We start from the raw sequence: 26,625 nt of genomic DNA, 5'->3' as shown, positions 1-26,625 counted from the left end.
ATCATGTCTCATCTTCCTATCTCACTCTCTTCCTCCATGTGGACAGAGGGAGCTGGAAGGCATCTGAGTCACGGGACTCGACAACAGGACCTCCATCATGTAAACACTGGAGTGGGCCCCACACCATGAAGCTTTCCAGAGGTACAAATCCTTCAGCAAGTTCAGGAAAACCTCCTTTGAAAGGCTGGAGTTTCTTCCCTTTAACCCCAGTGGCTTACTGACCACCTCCTAACTGCCATAATTCCTTCTACGTCAGCTGGGCAGAGCGATGATGAGAGAAGCAGATAACTGCAAAGACAGATCATGTACCAAGAGGGAGAGAACAGCAAACAACGTGGCAATAGTTTGTCTATGATCAATTGGCTCTGCTGGAAGGGAGTGAAATGAGCAATCTGGAACAGCAGTGCCTACCTCTGAGTAACAGCTACCACCACCACCACAGGGAAAGAAAGTCCAAGGCCAGCCTGATGGGGTTGGATGCCTACCTGAGGTTATCTGCATTGCACAGCTTACTGTAGCAAGTAGGGAGATCTGACTGATAAGAAGAAAGCTATCATAGGTTCAACACTGCTTTATTTTCCTCTGATCTCTTCTACAGAACAGCAATGGGACATTATCTTTAGCCATAACATACTGACTTGTCGCTGAAGGACTACCAAGCTGCCACCATTTGTCCACCACCACTTTGCTTCTCTTCTAGTAACAATAACTAAGAAATTAAATTCTAATTGCATCACACAATCATTCTCAAAATACTGTGAGATAACTTGTTTGCATAAACAAATTGCCCATTTCATAAACAAAGAACTTTCAAGAGAAATGTAAAAGATATTTTGTAAAAGATGTTGAAGATAGCAAGTTTCTAAGAGAAGGCACTACTACAACACTGCTAGAAGACACCTAAGCAATCAGTTTAAAGTAGGCTGGAGGATTTACAGTTAATTGGGTCCAATCTTGATAATAGGTGCATGTGACAGCTTAGTCAGACAACAAGAATGTTTAGATTTTTTTCCCCAACTGAACTAGTCTCTGTTAGACTAGGTAGCCTTTTCATCTCCCACCCACTCCCATCTTTGAGACAATCACCAAGAGCATAGGGAAGCCACATCTCATTTAAAACAGAACAACTCCTTGCAAACGGCCTTATTTTGAATAAGGGTAAGGCATAACCAGCATAAGTTATTAAGCTAAGAAGAGGCAGCTTTGCCTTCTCAAATCACAGAACTTAAATTCCACAGTGAATAGCTGTGGGAAATTCTTTAAAGTATTTATACTTTTTCGGCTTTATTTTCTTAAATATCAATGAGGACGGGGGAAACACTGCATGAACATTCCACATTTGACACTTGTTGCTAAATATGAGGTGGAAAATCTATCTACCTGCCTTCCCATCCCCATCTCCAGTTCCATCCCCATCTCCAGTTAGGGAGCTAAAAAAGATTTCAGATAAAGAAGAACAAAACCAAAACCGCTAATGACAATTCACTAGAAGTCTTCAGGTCAAAGTTCATCAAGTTTACTCCGGCGGGCCTCCGCGAGAGCAGGCTAATCCACAGCGGGGATGCTAAGCCCCAGGGCAACTCGCCCCACCCCCGGGAGCTCACGCATACTTGGCGGGGGGGCAGGAAGGGGCCGGCGGGGTGATGCGCGTCCCACCCCCGCGCACTCACAGCCTCGCCCCCCTCCTCAATACTTCCCGACGGAAACTGACAAGGAGGGCGGCGGCTCCAGCGAGGAGGGCGGCGTGGAGTCTAGACTTGCAGGGAAAACGCGGCTCCCTAAAAGCAAGCCTTCCCCCGACCACGCGCGCCCCTGGCCGCCCCACGGTCCCCACGGCGCCTCGCGCGCTCCGGGGGCTCGGGCAGAGGGAGGAGGGGGCTGACAGCGGACCCCCGGGCCGCCGCCGCCTCCTCCGGTCCGGCTGATGGGCAGCTCGATGGGAAGCCCGCCCCGCAGCCCCGCGGCCCCCGCACCTCGTCCTCCGGGAGCCCGAACACCTCCACCGCGCAAGTTGCCATTTCCGAACGGTTCCAGCAAACCGGACGCGCTCGCCCCCGCCCAGGGAGTGGGAACTGGAGTGAGGAGGAGAAGTGGGAGGAGGCTGGAGGAGTTGGAGGAGTAGGAGGCGGCAGCAGCGCCTCCCGCGGCCAGCGGGCGCCAGCGGCACGAGGCAGCGCGGCGGGAAAGGGCGGGCTGCGGCTCGACAGGCGGCGCGCGTGGCGGGGTTCAGGGGGCTGGGAGCGCGCGCGCGCGCCCGCGGCGGGGAGAGCATGCGTGCTGGAGTTCAGGTAGGAGGGCTGACCGTGGGGGGGGCGGGGGGCGGGGGCGCGCGTGGCGGGGGCGCGCCGGCCGTCCCAGCGCTAGGAGGGTGGTGGCGGATAGGCTAGCGTCGGGAGTCGCCGAGTCCCCGGCATTGCGCTGAGCAGCCAGTGGAGGCCTGGAGAACGTCAGCCCTTCCCCTGGGAAACAGAGCTGCAGTTTTCCTCACCAAGTCTCACTGAGATCTGCCTGTTGTTTAAATAGATGGCCAATTATTTCTCCAGCAAAAATGGGTTTATTCGGGATAAGCAAAGAATTGTAATTCAGAGTCTGCCACCATGGCGAGCCATATACAAGTCCCCCAGCAGCCAGGGAGGAGAAAGTTGGGAGGGCTATTGTAAACAAAGCGTTCAGGTGTAGTGGCTTTTCAATTGGCTGACCTGTCACAGTCTCTCATTGGCTGAGCTTCTTGCCGGGTGAAGAAGAGGAAGTCTGTCTCCTCTCTCTTGGGCTCCGCTGTCACAGTAGGGGGTGAGAGCGCCCCCTTTTGGCCTCCCAACTCCAATTTAATGAGGTTTCGGTTTATTGCCACATTTTTCCCTTTTGATCAGGATCTTTCTCTGAAAGCATTATGGATCGAAAGTCAGGGTTTTCTGGTTTCAGCGGCTTTTTGGCCCTCAATATCAGGACGGACTTTTCCTCGGTGTCGTGTTCCATGTTGGAAGGAAGGTGCACAGATTGGAAACCTATTGAGGCCACATTTGAGTAAGAAGAAGAGGTAGAAGGGAGAACTCTCAGGCATTTTTCTTTTCTAAAGTCTATATATTGTCAAGATCATAGGCATTGGAGATCATCTGAAGCATATGTCATCAACAAGGTTTGGCAGACTTCTGACAGGCTGGGTCTGGGCCTCATAGGAAAGCTGTCTCATCAGATGTCGTCTGCTTCAATTCTAGAAATCTTTACTTTCAGGTCACCAGAGGATGTGTATATCTAGTTAGGGTCTGGTACTTTCTTCAGATGTGTCACATAAATCCTGGAGTTTTGTGGCACAAGAGTTAGTTAGCAGTACCTGATAGGGGCCTTTCCAGAAGAGTTGAAGAGAGTCCTTCTGGAGGTGTCTTTTCCAACAGACAAAATCTCCAGGTTGCAAAGTGTTATGCTTAAGGTCTTCATTTCTCTGGAGCGCACTGTGAAAAGATTCCTCTACTAAAACATGGTTATTTTTAACAGGAGCAATTAGGCCTTTGCAATATTGGAGTGCATCTCCTTTTATCAGCTGTGGGTCAAAAGAGGAAGGAGCCAACTGCATTGATGTCCTGTGACTATCTCAAAGGTGAGAGTTTATGATTTGTAAAGGGGGTGGATCTGAGATTTAGAAGAACCAACGGCAGTGCTTTGGCCAACATACTTGGAAGGTCTATAAATTTTGCCAGTTGAGTCTTAATAATGTCATTAATGCGTTCAACTAAACCAGAGTGTTGGGGATGGTAAGCACAGTGAAAATGTTGTAAAACTGGCCCAACAGCACGGACTTGTGGAAGGACCTGATCAGTAAAATGGGTCCCTCAATCCCTGTGAAACTTGAGAGGAGTTCCACAGACGGGGATAATCCTTTCCGAAAGGACTTTAGCCCCAGAAGAGGCAGTAGCTTGTCTGCAAGGGAACGCTTCACTCCGGTTAGAAAGCATACAAACCATAACTGAAACTATTTATATCCATAGACAGGGGAAGTTGTGTGGAATCCATTTACCAAACCTTGAGTGGTCCATTAGGCAGTTTAAAATTTCTAGGAGCAGTATGAACAGACTTCCCTGGGTTTTGTTTCGGACAAGTAGGACAAGTGAGGTAGATGCTTTTTGCAGCCTTATTAATATTTCCCCACTAATATTGATTCATGAATGATATCATTTTGTCAGTAGACCAATGATTTAATGCATGTGCAGTGGTTAGGAGTGGGAATTTTACAGTCTCTGGTAGGACTTGGCAGTTAATTTGGTCCAAACTAGAGCTTTTTCTTTTTATCAAACCAGCAATTGTTGAATTTTCAATCTTATTTTTCTTTTTCTGAGGCCAGTTGTTGGGCTTCTCTAGCCAGGTTTTGTAAGTTATCATTTGGGGAAATAATCCCTTTGGACCTTGACAGAGCCTTGGCTGTTGTTGGTTCCTTTAAGGGCTGCATTCTTTGTGGAAATATTAGCTAGACAATTTCTTTTAGCTTCCATAGAGCCAAGTTTAGAATGTCCCGGGACCTTAATAATAGCTAAATCAGCAGGAAAAAGTATAGCATCCAATAATTCCTCAACATAGGGGCCATTTTTAATTTCATTTTCACTGGAAGTAAGGAAGCCACGTTCCTTCCACAACATTCCCAAATCATGAGCTCCTCCAAACGCATGTCTACTATCAGTATAAATGTTGGCGGTTTTGCCCTTGGCTAAAGTACAAGCCCATGTAAGAGCATATAATTCAGCCTTTTGGGCCCATGTAGCCATTGCTAAAGGTGCTCCCTCAATGATATGAAAAGGACTATCAATAGCATACCCAGCACAGTATTTGCCATTGTCACCCTTTAAATAAGAACCATCAGTAAACCACAAGAAGTCATCATTACCCAAGGAGTTCCCTACAGATCATCACAAGGAGTCAGGAGGTGATCCATCAGCATTTAGCTGTGGTGAGGGACTCCATCAGCAATGGAAGAGAGAAGAGTAGCAGGGTTAAGGTTATTACAACATAAAAGAGTTCTGTGAGGAGTAATTAACAAAAGGCTTTCATAGGAGGTCAGGCGGCTGACTGAAAAATGTTGAGTGTGATGAGAACTCAGGACGGCTTCCACAGCATGAGGTACAAAAGTGGTTAAAGGGGATCCCACAGTGATTTTCTCAGCGGCCTTAACCAAAAGGACAGTGGCAGTAATGGCTGTAAGGCAAGGAGGAGATCCCCATGCCACAGGGTCCAGTTGCTGGCTATAATAGCCTGTAGGCTGATGGTGGTCCTCAGTGGTGATACCCCAAGGGCATTCCCTTCCCTTTCATACAAAAAGGAAAAGGGGAATCTGATAATTGGGATGTCCAAGGGCAAGTGGGTTCATCAAACTCTCCTTTAAGGTTTGAAAGCCTTTAAAGTTGGGGTTGTTCATTAGTAAAAGATACAGAGGTTTGGACATAAGAGAGAAATTTGGAATCCAGTTTTGCCAGTAACCAACTAGCCTGGGAAAACCTTGCAGTTGGTGCTTAGTTTTGGGTTTTGGGAAATCTAGGACACCATGAAGCTCATCTGGATCTAGGTGTAGCTCTTGTTCTGATATCAGATGCCCTAAATGTCAAACCTGGCTTTGGGCAAACTGCAGTTTCTCCTTGGCAACTTTATGTCCCTTTAAGGGTAAAAGCTTTAGCAGGTGGATGCTGCCTTCTTGTGAGGAGCCTTCCAGTCTTCTAGTATGGGCTTTATACCTTAAAAGGCTTCTTTACTTTTAGGATATTGATCAATTTTGGGGAGAGGTTTTGAGGGATCATTTGAATCTTGATGGGAGGTGTGCTGTAAATTTTACCAACATCAGTTGAAGATTTTTGCCCATAAGAAGGGTGGTAGCTGATTTAATAGGACAAATGATCAGTGTTTCCAGAATCAGCTCTAGTACCGTTAAAGATGGAAACAATAAAAAATGTCAAGGGGTCATTTTATTCACCTGGTTGGCTCTTTTGATGACTACTGTCAAATTCTAGAATTATTTTTCCTTTTGAGGAGAAAGAAATTCCAGCATGATACTTTTCCAAGAAGTCTCAGCCTAAGAAATGAATAGGATCGCTTCTCAGCTTTTTGGCTAAGATCAAGTGTAGGAATGAATAGGGTTGGAGAAACTAAGGAGGAAAGGGTATGTGTCTTTCAAAGGACCTAAACAAAAGGGAATAGGATCAGAGACAGGAACATGTTAAGGTTCATTAAAAATCCCCACTATTTGAACTGTTTTAGTACTCTGAGGCAGAGGCTGCTTTATAGTAGTGAGGTTAAGCACAGAGTATGGCTCTAGTGTCACTTAGGACAGAAAGAGATTCATCTCCAATCTGGAGAAATGTTTCTCCAAAATGATTAAGAGGGAGGATTGGGAAGAGCCCCTCTATTTCCTCAGAGCCCCATCATTGGGAATTTGGAGGACATTGGAAAAGCCCATTAGAGGGCTGAAGGTACATGAAATGCTTAAAGTTGTAACCATCTCTTTTCCAATGTCCTGGCTCTTTGCAATAATAACAGAAACTAAGAGAGTTTTGTTTTCATTTAGGGGCCTTCATTTTCTGGAGTTGAAGATTAAGAATTTTAGCAGTCTTTCTTTTAGGTGACTCATGTACAGTGTGAGAGAGTTGGTTTGCTAGATTAACTAAATATGGAGTGGACACAATCTCCCATTCCATCCTGGTCCATTTTACAGGAAGGGAAAGGTATGGATTCAGTCCATTAATAAACATAGAGTTAAAACCTACCCAGGGGGAATCAATATCAGAAGAAAGACCAGAATTTTCTTTAAAAATAATTTGAAGTTGATTGTAATAGTCATGAACAGGTTCATCAGGTTTTTGTGCACAAGTCCGAATCTTGTTCCAGTCAACAGGCTTTGGGATAGCCCTGTAATTGCCTGAAGAAGTTGTCTAGCAATTGCCTGAGGCTGATTATACAGCAGGTCAGTGGGTTGGTCTCCTGGTTGTAATTCCAGAGACCTTTCAGGATTTCCCCAATTAGCAGTTTTCATCCAATGCTGGGCCTGGCCTTCACCAACAAGCATATGAAGTAGCTGATAAAAGTCAGAGAAACCAGGTTGATAAGTCTGAATGACTATATTAAGTTCCTTATCAAATCAGTGAGGATCTTGAGTTTCTTTGGGAAAATCTTTGACTGTCTTGCAGTTCCACCTTAGTCCAGTGAATACAAGAAGTTCAGGGTTTAGCCTTTCGATCCTCAGAATGCTTAGTTTTTAAAGGGACAATTCTGATAGATTCAGAGGGAGAGGGAATGAGAGAGGTTCAGAGGAGAGGGGAGGTTCAGGGAGAGAGTTATTATGGGGTAACTGAGGATACAGAGGAGGTGTAGACTATATAGAAGGGAAGGAGGAAGACAGCGTTGCAGGTGGGCCTGAGCTAAAGAAGCCAGGGAAGAAGAAGAAGATGACGCTGTAGGAGAAGAACATGAGGCTTCAGAAGCCATTTTCTTTCTTTACTCGTTTGTTTACCTCAGTTAATCTTAAATATTGATTTTGCAAAGAGGCAATTTCAAACTCCTAATAATGTTTCGAGGCCTCAAAATACCAATTGAAATAGGTATTCTGTTCAGCTTTGGAAATTACAGAGTTATGGTTGTCTGATTCAGTTTTAAGAAAAGTAAGTTTGGGGAATTCAAAAGTTCCCCATAATGGCCATTGATAGTCTAAATTAATTTCGGGTAAATCATTCTACTTAGTTAAAAATGCACATGAAGAATGACTACAGTTTTTAACCATAAAATTAGCTAGGGTCCCTATAAAGGGGAGGGGCGAGCCCTAAAAATATTTAGATAACTGAGATCTCATTTCTTAGAGCTTTTTCTCCTAGAGTGAAAGAATAATTCTCAAACAGCCTAAACAGCTCAAATCACTTAAACAGCTTGAACAGCTCAAACAGGCTGCAGGCTTAATACCAGCCAGTCCCAATAGAACAGTCCAATTTCATTAAGATGAACTGAAGGTTGAATCAGTGCAGTTCCAAGGAGCAATGTAATTCCAAAGAAGAGTTTGGTTCTCAAGGGAATTGGATGAAAGGTTGATCAACATAGTTCTAAAGGACAGTCTGACTCCGTTGGGAGCAGAAGCCTGAACGGCACAGTTCCTGAACAGTCCAAAAGTCAACCAAAGCCTAACCAGCTCCAAGTATGAGAACGGTCCCGTTCCAAAAGGAATTGGACTAAAGGCTAGCGCAGTTCAAAGAAATACCCTGATTCAAAGAGTCAGGCTGAAGTGCCATCCAAGTACTCACAGTCAAGACCTTAACTAGAAAAGGATAAAGCCTTAGAATAAATCTTGAATAAAGCCTGGAGAGCCTCAAATATAAAGAGGGTGGAAGCTCAGATGCAGGAGAAAGACTTACCATCAAACTCCAGGGTCAGTGAGAAAAGCAGGAAGCTCAATGGGCTCTGTTGTGGGTACCACACCTGTTTGCTCACCAGCTTCAGAGTTGCTGGTAGCAAAGAGGTGTCCTTCTCTGGATTCCCATATGGGCCACCAAAGTGTTGACCTTAAGCCAATAGATAACTAGTTATTTCTCCAGCAAAAATGGGTTTATTCAGGATCAGCAAAGAATTACAATTCAGAGTCTGCAACCGTGGCAAGCCACATGCATGTCCCCCAGCAGCCAGGGAAGAGAAACTCTTTTATAGAGGGGAAGAGGAAGTTGGGAGGGCTATTGTAAGCAAAGAGTTCAGGTGTAGTGGCTTTTCACTGGCTGAGTTGTGACAGTCTGTCATTGGCTGAGCTTCTTGCCCATCAAGAAAAGGAAGTCTTTCTTCTTCTTGCTGAGCTCTGCTATCACAGTAGGGTATGAGAGCTCCCCCTTTTGGCCTCCTGACTCTGGCTTAATGAGGCTTCTGTTTATCAGTTTCCACCAGAACTTGCCCTCTCTCTAGACATGGAATCAGAAGAACTTAATCCTAGCCTGACCACAAGCTAAAAATTAGAGCACTTTCTATTTGGTTAAGGCTGCTGATTCCGGTAGAAGCTAGATGTTGGGATCTCTGGGAAAGCCTGAGCATGGCAGCAAATGGGGAGTCTTGAAGGGAGCTCGTCAGTCTTGGACTCAGCATCTGAAATTCTCTCCCTAGGATTTGTAAACACTGTGCCAGTTCATAAGCCATTTCCTGTCATATGGTCTGTCCATCTTTAAAGCCTACCAATAATGTCTAGACTCTAGGCTTAACCTACACCTGCTTAGCTAAACCTTGAAGTGCAGCCCCACTGGAAGGTATTGAAGAAGGAGGGAAAATAAAATGAAGTAGGACCTCCTGTGATGGGTTTTCTAGTTCCATAATCACAGAAAGATCTCACCAAATAAAGCACCCGTAAAAGAGAATGGGGAAAATTATAAGCACTCATTGTCTAAGTCAGAATTGATATCTTGTCCTATTTCCTAGAGTTGCAGAAATTTGCATAACTCTAGAATCCCAAAATCTAACTAATTTCAGTTTTCCTTAAAGAATCCAGAATAAACAATTTAAAGTGCTGAAAGGTGGGAACAAGACTATACCCCACATTATCAGTTTGTTATGTAAGATTTTGTTGTACTTTAATTATATTTGGCAGGGTCCATTTCATTCATATTGTGTATCAGAATTTTATTAATACATAATCCAAATTTTATCATCTGCAGTAGAGGGGAAAAGGTGGCAGTTAAGTAAACACTAGTGCAAAATTCCAGAATGGTCAAGAATTGTTGGCGTTAACTAAATTTAAAAAGCCATAATAGCATGAATTTCTTTGTTTTATAAACTGTCACATACCTGTGTTTTTAGTGGGTTAGGAGTAAAATCATCTGAAAATATTCAGTATGCGCTTTTATTTTGGAAATAATACTTTTTCCTAATCTCTTTCTGATACACATTTTTATATTTAATTTTAAGTAGGACATTCATGTCATTTCAGGGCCTAGTTACAAACAAGTATAGAAACAGCTTCCCATACTCCTACTAAAATGTAATGAATGGATGAGAAATATACACACAACCTAAAACTGGTAATAAAATTAGCCAGAAATCCCAGTGGTTTATATAATAAAGCATCAGCTGATATAGCCAATAGGCAATACTGAAGATAATTCCAAATACACCTGATCTAACTCATGGTTTCTTATTCTTTCTGTCTGGATCCAAAGTCATAATGAAGAGTTAAGCAGGAAGCTACTGATACGTGATGAACTAGAGTAATTATTATTTCCCAGCTGGAAGCCAGGAGAGACTCTGTGCAGCTTGTACCTGGAATTAAGAGAAAGTTCACATAGAGAACGTGGTATCAGCTGGTGGTCCAGTAGCCACCACTCCCATCAGGAAAGCTGTGTGGAATGAGAAACCCCTCTTTTCTTCGACATACGGCTCAATGCATGGTAAGCCCATGAAGGTTTTTTGCCCACCTAGGCTGCCTTCAATTAAGTTCATGTTGATTTGATTTGAATAACTATGTATAACCATGTAAATGGCATGCATAAAGAATGTGATATTGTGCATAATAATTTGTTCCAAGCCTCATGCCCCGGCTGTAGATTGCCCAAAGTCAAATCCAAGGCAATTCTAGCAACCTCCAGTTGCATTGCCATGCTATCCCTTCTTCTTGAACTTATCCTCCCTTCAATCTCCCTTTACATGAGCCTCCAAACTAATAAAGGAGCAGTAAGTGAATGAAAATCAATAAACCTGGTCGAGACCTTCTAGTGTTCTACCTTCCTAAACCTCTTGATCTCTGCTGAGAGTATTACTTGTGATGCAGAATTGGAAGTAGTTTTTATTTTTTAAATATGAGCTCTTTGGATAAAAATTTTGGTATTGTATAGCTAATCTAACAAGGATAACAATATGAAAGATAATGTTGGTTATTAATTCTCTAAGGAATACAAAAATAAGACTTGTTTGAAAGTTCTCTTTTAATTTTCTCTCACTCTTAAAATCTGCTGGCTGCCTCTCTTTTCTGTAACACTAGATATTTGAGATCTTTAAGATTCATTTTTTTCTTCTTCTTCCACTCTAAACTCCCTGGACCTCATCTGTTGCCATTGCCATGGTTTCAGCTACAATCTTTTTAGAACCCATCTCAGTCTCAGGGCTCAGTAGTGCAAGAAATGTTACTATTTAATTTTCTATAACTGAACTTAGTTCCCCCCTCAAGCTTCCTGTCTGCCTAGTGGTAGAAAACTTAGTCCTAATCAATTCCGCATTCTCTGTCAACCCCCTTTTCACTAAGGTTGACTCTAGGTTCTAGCAGGCTGCTGTAGTACTACATTATCTCAGGGATGGAGAGCATGCCACGGTCCTTATTACTCCATGCTGACATTACTGGAAGCATCCTTGTTCCCTCTGGTCTCTAGTTGTGGACATTTGTATCAGTTGGAATGATGCTTGGCTGTTAGTAACCCAAACTAACAGAATTTAAAGATAGATGTTATATTGTTCTCTCATATAAAAGTCCAGAGGTAGGTATTCCAGGGTAAACTTGGCTAATTTGCATCCACAAAGGCATCAGAAATTCAGGCACTTTACACCTGGCTGCTTTGCCATTTGTAGGTGTGGCCCTTATCTTCATAGTCCAGAGAGTGCCTCAAGCTCCAACCATTACATCACTGTTCCAGGCAACAAAACAGAGGAGGGAATAAAGAAGAAAGTTCAGGTCTCATGCTTGTCTTTTAAGAAAGGCTTACAGAACCTTCTACTTAAACTCATAGAACAGAATTGAGTCACATGTATCTGATTACAGGCTAGGCTGGCAAATACTGACTTTTTGTGGGAAGCCTTGTAGGGGTTCTATTACTAGGGAGGAAAGGGAGAACAAGGGATATAGGGGGCGAATTAGCAGCCTCTGCCCTAGCATCTTTGCCCTCTGGCGTCCCTGGAGAAGTCAGCACTCCCGTCTGTTTCTGGTCTTCAGGCCATGTATTCTTAGGCTCAAAGATGGAAATCCTGTCAGGTCCTCTCTCACGTGCTCCTGGCCCTTCTGCATCACTCTGTGGCTCCAGAGACTTGGGGCCTGTCTCCAGCTGCTCTGGGTACTCCGGCTTTGCCTCACTTCTGCAGTATTGCTGCCGTTGCGCTAAGGTATGTGGTAGGGATGGTGGGAACTTCTGCAAAAATTTCCATTTGAGACTGTACCCAGGACACAGGTCACCTCTGCTTTTGGATTCCACAAATCTAACTGGGGGTTCTGTCATTCTCCAGTTTTGAGGGAAAAACCCAAGTGCTGGAAGGTAGTTTTCAGAGCCTCTTCTCGGAAATAGTCACCGTTTCCAGTACTGTCCAATAAAACCTTCTGCCATGAAAGAAATCTGTATCCGCACTGCCAATATGATAGCTGCTTGCTCACGTGGCTGTTGAACACTTAGAATGTGGCTAGTGCAACAAGCAATCATTTTATAATAACTTAATTTAAATAGTCACCTGTGGTTATTGACTGCCATATTGGACATCACAGGGACTGTGTTTAACATATCCCAAATTGTAGAAACTTTTAGAAAAATTTAGAGTACATACAAAAAATTATAAAAATGTATAAGGTATAAAGAATAACAATGAAATGAACACTAATGTGCCCATCACCCATGGTAAAAAAAAGAATATTTCCAACAACTTTTTTGCCTCTTTTATGCCTGCCTGTTCCATCCCCTTTCCTCTTCCCGCCGAGAGATCACTACTATTCTGAATTCTATGTTTACCATTTTTTTGGATTTTTTTATTGTTTCACCACGTGTTTATATTCCTAGATAATGCACTGTTCATTTTTGCTTCTTTGGACTTTATATAAATGGAATCATAAAGTGGCTTGCATTTTTTTTACTCGCCATTCTATTGGTGAGATTAATTCATGTTAATGTGGTTGTAGTAGTTAATTAATTTTCACTGCTGTGTAATAGTCCATTGAATAACTCTGGCCACAATTAATCATTCCTCTCTTGTTGGACGTTGGGGTGTTTCCAGGGTTTTATTTGGTTTTTGCTTTGTTTTTAACTTGTAAAGATATTTTATTATATAATTTAGCTGCTTCAAATGTTTGTGTAAAGTACAATGGTGTCTGTGAAATTTAATGATGGTTCAAAATTTGTATCAGTTAAGATAAATGAGGCATCAGTGAGATTACTAATTTTTCCCCAAAGGTACATTATGTTCAAAGACAAAAATATCAATTTGTAATTATGGTGTTAAAAGACTGATCCTATTATGCTTTTTTTTTTGGTGAGGAAGATTGGACCTGAGCTAACATCTGTTGCCAATTTTGCTCTTTTTGCTTGAGGAAGATTGTCGCTGAGCTAACGTCTGTGCCAATCTTCCTCTATTTCGTATGTGGGGTGCTGCCACAGCGTGGCTTGATAAGCAGTGTGTAGGTCCACACCTGTGAACCCCAGGCCAACGAAGTGGAGTGTGCAAACTTAACCACTATGCCACCAAGCCAGCCTCCTTTTTTTTTTATGAAGTAAATTCTAAAAATTTTCCCCTGCTGAAACCCAAATACAGCCCAGTGCTTCTTGTTTTAGCTTTTCTTCCATGCCATTTCAAGAAGTTTGGACTTTACACTCCAGCAATGAAAGGCAATGCTTCTTTTCTTTTTTGATGATTTTTTTCTATTGTTGTTTTGTTTTGTTTTGCTATTAGAAATAATGCTGCTATAACATCTTGTATATAAAGTCTTTTTATGAAACATCTTAGTATTCCAGAAAGTAGCAAAAGTAATGATGAGGACATGTTGAAAGGACACAGCAGCCAGCTGGAAGAGGCTCCCACTGGCCAAATATGGACTAACTTGAGCACCAAAATAACTTATGATAGCAACAGATTATAATCCGATGAGTAGATCTGATACTGTGAATCCATACTGGTGTAAATTATACCCAATGAGCAAATTCAAAGTTTGACAAGTGAGATTTTTACAGCATTTGATGTATCTTTCTACAAAATACTTATTAATTACAAAGGGAGAAAGGCTGAAAGACACCACCATAATCAAGGGATCAAAGTGAAGATCAGAAATGGGACAGGGGGCCAGCTCCACGGCCAAGTGGTTAAGTTCAGCTCTGCTTCAGTGGCCCAGGGTTTGCCAGTGTGGTTCCTGGGTGTGGACCTACACACTGCTCATCAAGCCATGCTGTGGCGGCATCCCACATAGAAGAACTAGACTGACCTACAGCTAGGATATACAACTATGTACTGGGGCTTTGGAGAGAAAAAAAAAAAGGAGGAAGATTGACAACAGATGTTAGCTCAGGGCCATTCTTCCTCACCAAAACAAAAAGGCAAACAAAAAAAAAGGAAATGGCACAAATTGAAATCTTGAACTTTATGAATGTATCTGAGGATTAGATGGTTGTAATGTATGAATGTTGATTGCCAGTTTTGATAATTGTATTGTGGGTGTGTAGGTGAAAATGACCCTGTTTGTAAGATGTACATACTAAAATTTTAGGAGGTGATGAGGGAGCAGTCAATGAAGTGCTCTTAAATGGTACAAGAAAAAAATTTCTTTAAACTATACTTTCAACTTTTTTGTAAGTTTGAGATTGTTTCAAATTTTTAAAAAATGCAGTTGTACTGTTAAAAATAAATAAATGTCTCTAATAAAAGGAACTAGGGCTCCCTGGAGAAATGACTGATTCTAGGTCTGGGGCAGGAAATGTACAAGATGACCCTGGAGCATCTTTTAGTGCCAGGAAGGAAAGAAGTGCTCAAAAGAAAGATCTCCCAAAGGCCGAAGCTGGGGCAATTTTCAGCAGCAAAATCAAGTGGTATTAGATATAACCCACAGTATAAAATAAATATACACAAGTCCCTACTGATATAGATAAATGATTAAGTAAATAAATGGGGGAGAAGACATAAGTTTTGTGTAGAATTCCAAATAATTTATGTAGATAGTCCGCCCTCGAACAGGGGGAGCATAACTGCCCACTGCTACAGTGTTGGCTGAACACAGTGACTCTCTCCCAAAGAAGACAGCATCATGGAAGGGAGAAAAGAGAGAAACTTTACAGTACAGGATCCTGACAGACCCTGTCTCAGCCAGGTGACCAAGGTCAGCATCAGTAGTGATGTCGTGTTGATAGAATGTACCCTTGACACTATATGATGAAAATGACACTTTACCTCTGTGAGACCAAAAACATATAACCCCAGTCTAATCATGAGAAAATCGTCAGACAAATCCCAACAGAGGGACAATCTCTAAAACACCTGGTCGGTGTTCCTCCAGACTGTCAAGGTCCATCAAAAACAAAGAAGTCACAGCCTCGAGGGGCTGCAAGAGACGTGATGAGTAAATGTAATATCCTGGAACAGAAAAAGGACATTAGGTAAAAACTAAGAAAATCTGAATATGGTACCAATTTTAATAATAATGCATCAGTATTTGTTTATTATTGTGCCAAATGTACCGTACTCATATAAGGTGTTAATAACAGGGGAAACTGGGTGTGGAGTATATAAGAACTCTCTGTACTATTGTCACAATTTTTCTGTAACTCTAAACTGTTCTAAAAAAATAAAGTTTATTTTAAAAATAAATGAATAAACAAGTAAATAAATAGATCTTAATATCTTTCAAAAAGTTTTACAATTTTCTCCACTGGGATCTTGCATATATTTTGCTATATTTGTTCTAATAGACTCTATATTCTTCCTTGCTATTGTAAATGTAGTATTTTTTTTAGATTACATATCCTAACAGTTTATTGCTGGTGTACAGAAATACAACTGAGTTTTGTACACTTATTTTGCTATTCAACAAACTTCCTGAATTTCATTATGTCTAAAATACTTATTTTCACTTTCATGTAGACATTAATACCTTTGATTGACAAATTTGTTTCTTCTATTCTAATCCTCTTACATTTCTTTTTCTTATGTTAGTGTCTTGTCTAATGTTTGAATAGACATGGTGATGACAGGTATAATTGTCATGTTCCTGGTTTTGAAGAGTATGATATTTGCTGTAGGGTTTTGTTTTTTGTTTTCATTTTTGGGTTTTTTTTTTTTAAGCTATCCTTTATTTGGTTAAGAAGCTCATTTCCGTTGCTAGTTCACTAAGATTATTGATCATAAATGGACATTGGATTTTATTTAACAATGTCTTCTGTATCTCTCTCTCTCTTTTTTTTTTTTGTGAGGAAGATTAGCCCTTAGCAAAAACCTGCTGCCAATCCTCCTCTTTTTTGCTGAGGAAGACCAGCCCTGAACTAACATCCGTGCCTATCTTCCTCTACTTTATATGTGGGATGCCTGCCACAGCAGAGCTTGACAAGTATTGTGTAGGTCTGCGCCTGGGATCTGAACTGGTGAACCCCAGGCTGCTGAAGCAGAACGTGCGAACTTAACTGCTGTATCACTGGGCTGGCCCCGTGTATCTCTTGAGATAATCTTTTTTTCTTTGAATTTTTTAGTGGGGTAAATTTTGGTGAGTTATGGTAATTAGCTGTAAATTTTATTTGTAATGATGTAGTCATTTCAGATTTCCCCACTCTTTTCAGGTTTTAACTTAATCAAATGATTATTTTTCTTTTCTCCCCATTGTCTCACGAGTGGAATCTGAGTGCCAGGAGCTTACGTACGGTCATGGCAATGGAGGAGGGTGTCTGTGTTTTTCCTGTTGGCCCTCTATATGGAATACCTAGCTGTTGTCAGTTTACCCCTCCTTCTCTGGTTGTTGTCCCTTCTCTATAGGCTCTTCTGGTTCACTGGCCCTCTCTTTTCCACCCTCTTTTAGGATCATGGAAACTTCCACGTGCTATCCCCTATGATTTTAGAGACAGAAATCTTAGGGGCTGGACTGCAGCACACTGTCAAATCATACCATATTGTCATTTCTACTACAGCTATTGCCGCTAGGCTATGCCAGCAGAGGGAGAACTGTCTGGGGTTTACCATCTCACAGGGCTCCTGACAGGAAGTAGGACACATCACATTTTCTCTTAGATCTCCATCATTATTAGGGAGTTCTAGAATTGCCTCCCACTCATAGCTCAGCAGCAAGGATGTAGAGAGGGAAGTAGGGTCCATTGTCAGCAATGCTCATCTATATCTTCTTTTTTTTAATTATTTTTATTATTTTTATTTTTTTCCTTTTTCTCCCCAAAGCCCCCCGGTACATAGTTGCATATTCTTTGTTGTGGGTCCTTCCAGTTGTGGCATGTGGGACGCTGCCTCAGCGTGGTTTGATGAGCAGTGCCATGTCCGCGCCCAGATTCGAACCAATGAAACACTGGGCTGCCTGCAGCGGAGCGCACGAAGTTAACCACTCGGCCACAGGGCCAGCCCCCATCTATATCTTCTTTTCACCCCCAGCTCTCTTTGCGGTGGGAAAACTGATTCTTTCATCATCATTCATTCTACCTAAATCTAGTGCTAAGAGCATCAGCTTTGGCTCTTCGTGCTCAAAATCCAGGCTTTTGAAACTCAGAAAAAGCTTTTTTTCTCAACCTACTTTCTCTGCTAGGAGATTCAAAGCTCTATTTTGAAACTTATCAACTGAGCATTGACTCATCTTTCTCTTTTCATTTCTGTAGTAACAGCCCTCCGCTGAGGGCTGTAAATGTAGAAAGCACTCAGTACTGCCCGGGTTGGAGGAGAGAAAGGGAGGCAGAATATTCCAGACATAATGAGTACTTACCCACAATAAAATTTCACAATAACGTTGTGCCCCAGCTTCTACACCCTTAGCTCTCTCGTAAGCTCCACACATGTATTTCTCACTAGCTAACTCTGCCTGAATATCCAGAAGAAACCTCAACTTAGTAGATCCAAAACTGAACTAACCATTGTCCTATATTCTCTGTCTCCGGAGATGGCGTTACTGTCCATCCAGTCTCAAAGGCTAGAAACTTCTGAGTATCCTCAAATTCTTTTCCCACCACTTTTCCCACCACCAATTTGTTATACAATAGAAATTCTTCTCCCTCCAACCTCGTAATTTTTTTTTTTTATCTTATTGGTATCTCTAGCTAATGTCAGTGCATGCACCATTCTCTGGTTATTGGCCCAGACAGGTGAATAACCCTTTGTCTTTCTTTTTGTGTCTTCTTAGACGAAAGCTTGAATGCAGGTAGTTTATTTTGGGACACACTCCCAAGCAGTAGTATCCTGGACTCAGCTCCTACTGTCCCCCACGTCTCTATCCACCTGCAGATTTGGTGGTGTCATGTTGATAGCTCAAAATTAACAGGATGAGTATTTACACCACAGACATTGGCAAATGCTACAAAACAGGGTAATTTTTCTTTTTCCTAGAGAGCCAGTTATTAAACATTTACCAGCACACTACTGATCCTAGGGAAGGTGAGTCAGGGTGAGGGCCCAAGAAAAGTAAAACAGGAAGGGGGGTAAAACCAATGCAGTGGTTTTCGAGTTATTGAGCTTGATCAATATTGTTGAGTTGATTTGGGGTTTAGTCTCACTAAGGACCCCTGGAGAGCCATGCAGAATGTGCCTCAGAATTATCCTCCCAAGAAAGGAGTATTTCTCCGCTGGTTTCTGTTCCCCTTTGGACAGGGGTTGCCTCCTAGGGTATTAAGTCTCTCACATCTCCAGATTGGCTTGCGTGTAGAATGGCTGGGAGGTTCCTGCAGGCATCTCAGGCAGCAGTGGCCGTGAAGCCCAGGCACAGAAAGTGAGAGATATGTTGCACAACTGAAGTGAGTTGCTGTCTGATTACATCTCTGATTACACATCTGATTACATACCTGGTTGCTGCAGTAAGGACAGAAGTAAAGGCTAGTTGAGAGGATGTGAGGCAGAGTACAAGAGGAATCTGATACAAGGGTTAGCTGTAGCACCCACTGCAGTAGCTGGCCTCAGGGTAGTAATTAATATTCATCTCTCTCCTAAACCACCCAGTATAGATTCCCCACACCCTTGGCCAGCACTTCAGCAATTCTGGGTTGTTGCGTGATGACTCAGATTTTTATCCTCAAGGCATATGAACCATCCTTTGTGTTAACCTTATGGGCCATGGTTGCTGTAGTAGCCCATTTACAGTTAGCATTGGATATGCAAGTAGTAAGATATGCCCCAGTGAATCTCCTCAGTTCCACACATACTCTTTAATGCCTTTCCTTTGTAGCCCCAAACTAGTTCCTCATGACAATGAGTCCATCGGTCTACCCCCCCTGCCAGTACAGTAACTCCTTTGTTTGTCAACAGGTCCACTAGCATGAGAAGCTCAAAAGGACCAAGTGATAGTCATCGCTTCAGGTATAGTGGGACCCTTACTGTGTCTCCTAGAAGAAGCATCCCTCCGTTCCACCGCAGGAACTAGGACTTCTAATCCAGCAGAGCCTAAACTGGGGGAGCGGGAAGCACAGATTCCACAAATGAGTCACTGAGATGATTGTAAGAAAAGTCTAGCCTACTTCCACCCTTTGGGTCAGAGATCTGAGGGTGTAGCTAGTAGAGACACAATCTCATATGTCAGTCACCATAGCGCCCATTGTAGTCATGTCTGCAGGCCTCTGCTCTCCCAGAACCCTATCCTTATAAAGATAGTTTCATGATAATATCTACTGTTGCCAACCCTGCCCTACAGAGGATAGCCAATGAACTCAAAATTGTCAGTAGTCCCCTCACCAGTGCATTCCTTATTGCCTTAGTGAAGTGTCCTCTGTGTCCTCTTAGGGAACAGAGTTGGGTGGTGAGTTCTCTGGCCCCACATGATAAATCAGTTCTAATATTCCTCCCTCACTGAGCCTTCTGATTTTTACCTCAGTGATTCTACCAAGGCTGTTTGGGCTCCTCTACACCCTTTGCTGTATGCCACAGTCATGTCCGAAACTCAAGGAACAATCCCAGCAGCATATAAAGACTGGACCCAGGTATCCTTGCCAGGACTTTTAACTCTGAGCTGGGGGAGAATGCTCTATGTTAATAAAGTCTCCTCGTCCAGCCTTTGTAATCTGCCCTTTATAGTCAACAGCTTCAAAATCTCCTCTTGCTTATGCTCTCTCGGTTTCTTTCAGGTATGGTAGTTCTGAGGTGTATACAGTACTCCCTCCCAGAGCAGGGATTATATTTCCTTATTTAAGCTGTGCTGTGACCTGACCCAAATGTGCATCCATTATGCATCTGAGGAATTGATGAGAGAGGATCTTGAAGAGGACAAGCATGATCTTGAGAGGCACCTGCCTCATGTGACATCTTGGCAGGGTGTCTAGGTGAGGGAGGTTGCTCCACTCTAGCAAGGGCGAGGGCACTGCTTCTGCCAGTCCAGAGAGTTCCGGGGAATCTGGGTGTATCAGTTTCCTAGGGCCGCCATAACAAATTACCACAAACTGGGTGGCTTAAGCAACAGAAAATCATTCCCTCACAGTTCTGGAGGCCAGAAGTCCAAAATCCAGGTGTTGGCGGGGTTGCGTTTCCTCTGGAAATTTTAGAGGAGTATCTGATCCTTGCCTCTTCCATCTTCTGGCAGCTGCTGGCGTTCCCTGGCTTGTGCCCGCATCTCTCTCTGCTCCACCTCCATGTTGTCTTCTCCTCTGTGGATCTGTCTTAGCTCCCTCTGCCTCTCTCTTGTAAGAACACCTGTGATGACATTTAGGGCCGCCCTCGATAATCCAGAGTAATCTCCTTATCTCAAGATCCTTAACTTAATCACATCTGCAAAGATCCTTTTTCCAAATAAAGTAATATTTATAAGATCCAAGGATTAGGACTTGATATATTTGGGTGGCCATTATTCAACTTAATGCAATGGGATTTCCAGATTCTCAAGCTCTTCCAACTAAATGTCTCCATCTGTGGTTTACAGCATTGGGCCCAGTATTTTCCCCATTGGAGCCTGGATTTTGGTGTGACCAACCTGTTGAGCCCACATATTCAGTCTCCTGTGTAGCTTTGCTGCCCTTATCACTAAATCTTGGACCTTGTTTTCGTCACAACCTGCCTGAGAGCACATGAGATACAGATGTCTTTAAATGCTGCCTTGGAAGAGTTCTGACTTTCACTGTTCTGTCAGTTTGCCCGTGCTGTCTTTCTGCCGCCGCTGCCCTTCTGCCTCCCCTTTCTTGGACTGGAAGGCACTTACTCACTTTTTAAGATCCAGCTCAGGTGTCATCTGCTCCCCAAAGGCTCTCACCATTCCCCCAGGCAGACTAAGTTGCTCTGATTTCTGTGTAATCACAGCTCTCTAGTCTTAGCTTTTTTTTTTTTTAACTTTAATCAACTTTCACTCTTTTAAAAAGTTATTCATACCTCTTTTACAGTACCTAACACATTGTCTTATAAATTGTCTTATAGTTCTCCCTGAATTAGTCTGGGAGTTCCTTGAATATGGGAATTGTGTGTATTATCTTACCACTGGACACATAGTAGCCAGTCAACACTTACGTATTACATGAACAAACGATGATATTTCTCAGCAGTGGGGGGAAATGCATATGTAACACTCATATTTGTACCTCATTAAGTTTTTATGTTTCTGTATTTTATGTTTTTTTCTTATTGCATGTGACGCAGTTCTACAGTAGATAAGCCATATCTATGCCATCAATACTCTGTAGCTCAAAAGCTCTGAGCAAATGCTGTTGTTTGTTTTCACTCCCAAATATAAAGTAAACTGACAAAGAACATTCAATTTTAGTTATTAACCATTTTTTCAGTGATAAAATGAAAAGGGGGGTTTAAAAAAATATCAATTATTACTACAAAAGTATGGTCTTTCTGTAATGACTTGTTGAGCTTTTCCTTAAAATGAGTAGCATTTAGGATTTTAAATGATATTTGCCTGAATTATTAAAAAGCTAGGTAACAGTTTGAATTGCAACACGTTTTATATTGTTCCCTGGGAGAATAAAGACATTGTGTTTGTGGTTCTTTTACCCTAACTATTCTTTTTTTTTTTTTTTAAGATTTTATTTTTCCTTTTTCTCCCCAAAGCCCCCTGGTACATAGTTGTATATTTTTAGTTGTGGGTCCTAGTTGTGGCATGTGGGATGCCACCTCAGCGTGACCTGATGAGTGGTGCTAGGTCTGTGCCCAGGATCCGAACCGGTGAAAACCCGGGCTGCCAAAGCAAAGCACGCGAACTTAACCACTTAGCCACAGGGCCGGCCCCTTCCCTAACTATTCTGAAGTCTGAATTAGAAAGTCTATTCATAAAAGTGATTTTGAATTACACATTTAAGAAATTGCTTCTGTTTTATTGTAATATGTAGAGTAAAAGTATAATAAATGGGAATTTCTATTCTATTATTTGAAATGACCCAAATATGTGAATAAAAATAACATCGTCCATATAAGACCAAGAAGACAAGTTGACTAGCAATTAGAAGCTCAATGCTTTGCTTAAAAAGCAAAAATTATCCTATAGGTAATGTGGTATGTGTGTTTGTGTGTGTGTGCATGTGTGTGTGCAATTTTGTCTTTTTTCTTTGTATGCCAGATTTCTTATGTAAAGCAGTCATTTCTAAGTTACACATGGCCTCAAAAGTCTAAACCATTGAGAAAACTGTCTTCAAGTTTTCTCTCCAAGTATAGATGAACCTTCCAGTTTTGTTATTAAGAGATGATGAGTGATAGATGGCTCGAGGGTTTTGTAGGAAACTACTTGTAAATTAAGCTAAAGGTCTTATCTGCACGCGCAAACTTGTTTAGCTTTCGGCTGAAGACTCAAGCGAAGATAAATAAAATGCGGGCAACTTGTTAGATAAATTTGTTGCGTGTGAATTCTTCCTCCTTCTTGACTCATTTTTGAGCCAAGAATAAAGTCACTCCTTCTAAGGAGACATCTTTTGAGGTTAAAACATTATACCTGTCTAGTGTGCAGTGAAAGTACAAAAAACAACTTGGCATGTCTAACTAGGAATTCTTAGAGAATTGCAGAACTTCAGAACAGCAGGGCATGGCCCTCACTGTGTGTGCCAGCTGATGCTGAGGCCAAAAATGTGCTTATTGCAGAATAAATACAAAAATACTGGTTGCAAAGTCATGTTCTTTTTTTTTCCTCTGTGTCCCACATTGAACTTTTTGGATCAGTCTTATGTATAAAAGTATTTTCTCTATTATGTGAAAAATTCATAGGAAACATTGTGAAATCTAAACAGCCAAATTAATATTAATAAAGGACTACCTTAAATAAATCGTGGTATATCGATACTCTGTATTTCCATAAATATAAATGTATAAATTAAAGGAGTAGGCAGCACTTTAGATTACAAGACAGAGTGTCAAAGGAATAAAAACAAGTTGCAGAACAGTGTGTGCTGTTTGCTACCAAAGTGGAACTGTGCACAAGAGGAGGGTATTGGGATTTGGGGATTTATAGTCAAAAGGGGAACTTTAGCCTTATCTATAATGTATTAATTTTTTTGAAAAATAATTTTTAATCTGCTTTTTATATTATAAAGAATTAGTTAAAACATGATTAAATGAGACAATAAATGAAAAATACTGTTAACTACACAGTGCTACATTAATATTAGCATTTTTTAGCATTAGCATGTTTTTGTGGAGTTTTTTTTTGCTGGGAAAGATTTGCCCTGAGCTAACATCTGTTGCTGATCTTCCTCTCTTTTTGTCCCCCCCACCCCAAAGCCCCAGTACATAGTTGTATATTCTAGTTGTAGGTCCTTCTAGTTCTTCTATGTGAGCCACCACCACAGCATGGCTACTGACAGACGAGTGGTGTGGTTCTGCACCCAGAAACCAAACCCAGGCAGCTGAGGTGGAGCACAAAGAACTTTAACCAGTGGGCCATCAGGGCTGCCTCTAATATAAGATTTTAATAAGAAATAGAAAAATATTAGGTAAGATTTGGTTTAAGGAGAAAAAGGTAAAGCATTTAACCAAAATTACTGCTGATTCTTATTTGATGATAATATTGCTAGGAAATAATTTTAGAATTACTAAGAACCAGAGGACTATTTAGCATAGCTTAAAATCTCTATCCAAGTGAGGAACCAAATGCTGGTTCATGATGGTTCCAGGACACTGTCACTTAAAAAGAAGGAAGCAAGAGATGAGTATTTAAATGAAACTATTGTAAAATATATATCATTTGCTTCTGACTGCCCAATGGATCTTCCTTTGGAGAACTCCCATTGCTTCCACTTCATAGGCTTCTGAAAGAATGCCAAGCACAAGCTCCTATAGCCCTGACCACAGGGATGAGAATGTGGTCCAAGCTAGGCCAATCAAACCGTCTCTTGGGAATTTAAGTTTTAGGTGTGGAATCCAACAAAGTATCAATATGAAAAAGACAGACAACCCAATAAAATACCTCACAAAGTATGTATTTAAAAGACTTAAACAGGCACTTCACAGAGGAAGATATCTAATTATTCAATGAGCCTGAGAGAGGCAGAGGGAGCTAAGACAGATCCAGAGAGGAGAAGACAATATGGAGATGGAGCAGAGAGAGATGTGGGCACAAGCCAAGGAATGCCAGCAGCTGCCAGAAGCTGGAAGAGGCAAGGATCAGATACTCCTCTAAAATTTCCAGAGGAAATGCAGGCTGACTTCCCTCAAGATCACAAAATGGCTGCCAGCACCAAATGACACAACAGGTTTCTTTACCTATATTCAATATGGATAAGTGAGATTGACTTTCCATCGCTATCATTCTAACAAAAGGAAGAACTTTCCTAAAAGCTTTCAATAACTCAAACTTCATTTGCCAATATTGGGGCACATTCTCATTCCTAAGCCGTTTGCTGGCCCGGGGCAGGATGCCCATGATTAGCTTACCTTAACCAGTCCTCACTTTGTGAGCCAAGGATGCAGTCGGCTTTCCCTGAGTCACAAAGGTTGTGTAGGATAAGGACTGGTACCCAAACAAAACTGGAGATCAGTGAGAAAGCAGGTTTGGCAGCTGGATCGCGGGTAGGCACTAAGAACATCTACTATATACATTTCTACCTTCCTCAAATTCTTGCACTATTCTTCCCCTTGATGTCTGTAATCCAGCCTCATTGGCCTTCTTTCACATCTTCAACATGCTTTGCTCTCCCTCACTCTGAGGTCTTTGCTCAGGCTATTCCCGTAGCCTGGAATTCTCTTCTCCCGCCCCCTTTCCTGGCTAAATACTACTCAGCTATCTGCATTCCACTTAAAAGTGACTCCTTTGATAAAGCCTTCCCTCAGTGCCATACTAGCTCACGTGCTTCTTCCAACTCAAACTAACTTAAGCAAAAAGAGAATGCAGTCGGTTCTCATTATTCGTGGTAGTTATATTCTATAAAGTTGCACCGACGCTGAATTAGTAAGTACTGAACCAGTGCTCCTAGGGCATATAGAGGCTTAGCTTCCAGGGGGTCTCTGGTCACAAGATTTTTGTTAACCAACCAATACATAAACTTGTTTTATGTGTATTTCTGTGTAAAGACAGCTTATTTAGTATATATTGTTGATTCGTTAACACAGAACTCACAGCCAATAGCACTCTAACTCATCCTGAACTAAGCTTACACGTATTTTCTCTGTAAGGCACAAGGCACCTTCTTGCTCTTAGGGGCACTAGCCAGCACTTAAGCACTCCCCTTGTGAGCCATTTAAAACAGCGAGATCACCCAAAAAAGGCACAAAAATTAGAAAAATGTGGCACTAGACTGTGAAAAAGATACTTGTTTACAGTCTGAGAGCTGAAACGAGAAGGCAAGTGTGGCCTTGTACGACCTCAGCTGGCAACACACACAACAGGGAACTCAAAATTTTTACCCTTCTGCACACGGATGTGTCCACGAATGACCAACTGACTGCAAAAGTACCACAGTATTGATTTTGGGTTACAAATAAATTTTAGCCAATAGGCAAGTTGGAAAATACAGAATCCATGAATAATGAGCATCAGCTGCATATTGCTTCACATACCTGGAAAGTCCAACAAGGTGAATCTGATGCGAGGCACGGCTGGATCTGAGAGTCACAGGTCTCTGTCTCTCTTTCTCCAACCATCTCCTGCCTTTTCTTGGCTTCATCCTTGAAAAGGCTCTCTCCACCCGTCGGCACAACAGCTGCTAATAGTCCCAAGTCTATGTATTCTTGGTTTACCCACAAACCCAACAGGAAAAGAAACCCTTTATCTCCCAAGCTCTGTGTGTTTAATCTAAGGGAAGACTCTGGTCCTTCTTGCACCCTGTTCCTCCCCTCTCTGGTGGGAGGGAGTGTGTCAGTCCCACCTTACCCACGTGGGCAAGACTTAAAAAGCATAATTAGGGGCCGCCTGGTGGTGCATCGGTGAAGTGTGCCCGTTCTGCTTCAGTGGCCCAGGTTTCACTGGTTCAGATCCTGGGTGCTGACATGGCACCGCTCAGCAAGCCATGCTGTGGCAGGCATCCCACATATAAAGTAGAGGAAGATGGGCACGGATGTTAGCTCAGGGCCAGTCTTCCTCAGCCAAAAGAGGAGGATTGGCAGCAGTTAGCTCAGGGCTAATCTTCCTCAAAAAAAAAAAAAAAAGGTATAATTAACAAATAATATTAGTAGATATATTCACTTGGCACACCACTTGACCCGTGTGCATATGTTTCACATGAGGCAGGTACTGTTCTAAACACTCGTATTATTAACCCATGAGGTAGGTCTTGTTATCATTCCATTTATATAAGAGGAAACTGAGGCACAGAAAGGCGAGGTGGGCTATGTGACTTGTAAGTGGTGAAACCAAGATTCAGACCTAGGCAG

General features: G+C 42.1%; 1 protein-coding gene and 1 long non-coding RNA gene across 7 annotated transcripts in view; one reads left to right on the top strand and one right to left on the bottom strand.

The window, feature by feature from the left end:
• The window catches only part of NEDD4 (NEDD4 E3 ubiquitin protein ligase), a 145,920-nt gene extending 119,864 nt beyond the window's left edge, over positions 1 to 26,056 (bottom strand). The window contains exon 1 of one of the 5 annotated variants that reach the window (XM_070579508.1): positions 25,813 to 26,056. In XM_070579508.1, the coding sequence (XP_070435609.1) occupies positions 25,813 to 25,896 (84 nt within the window). In that variant the 5' untranslated portion in view covers positions 25,897 to 26,056. Of the gene's footprint in view, positions 1 to 1,973; positions 2,256 to 2,488; positions 2,659 to 25,812 lie in introns of those variants that run through there. The other 4 variants (XM_070579526.1, XM_008516282.2, XM_070579486.1 and 1 more) reach the window with 4 other exon arrangements.
• On the top strand, positions 2,166 to 15,545 carry LOC139076593 (uncharacterized). Of its 2 annotated transcripts, none has more exons than XR_011528323.1 (4): positions 2,166 to 2,288; positions 3,493 to 3,595; positions 10,149 to 10,376; positions 11,909 to 15,545. It is a non-coding gene; the product is annotated as an uncharacterized lncRNA (long non-coding RNA). The 2 variants fall into 2 exon arrangements; XR_011528322.1 differs by lacking the exon at positions 2,166 to 2,288 and adding an exon at positions 2,809 to 3,405 and having other exon boundaries at positions 11,909 to 13,984.
• Positions 26,057 to 26,625: the final 569 nt, after the last annotated feature.

This window comes from Equus przewalskii, chromosome 1, assembly GCF_037783145.1.
Source record: "Equus przewalskii isolate Varuska chromosome 1, EquPr2, whole genome shotgun sequence".
Classification (NCBI taxonomy): Eukaryota; Metazoa; Chordata; class Mammalia; order Perissodactyla; family Equidae; genus Equus; species Equus przewalskii.
This window is presented reverse-complemented; position numbering and strand designations above follow the sequence as displayed.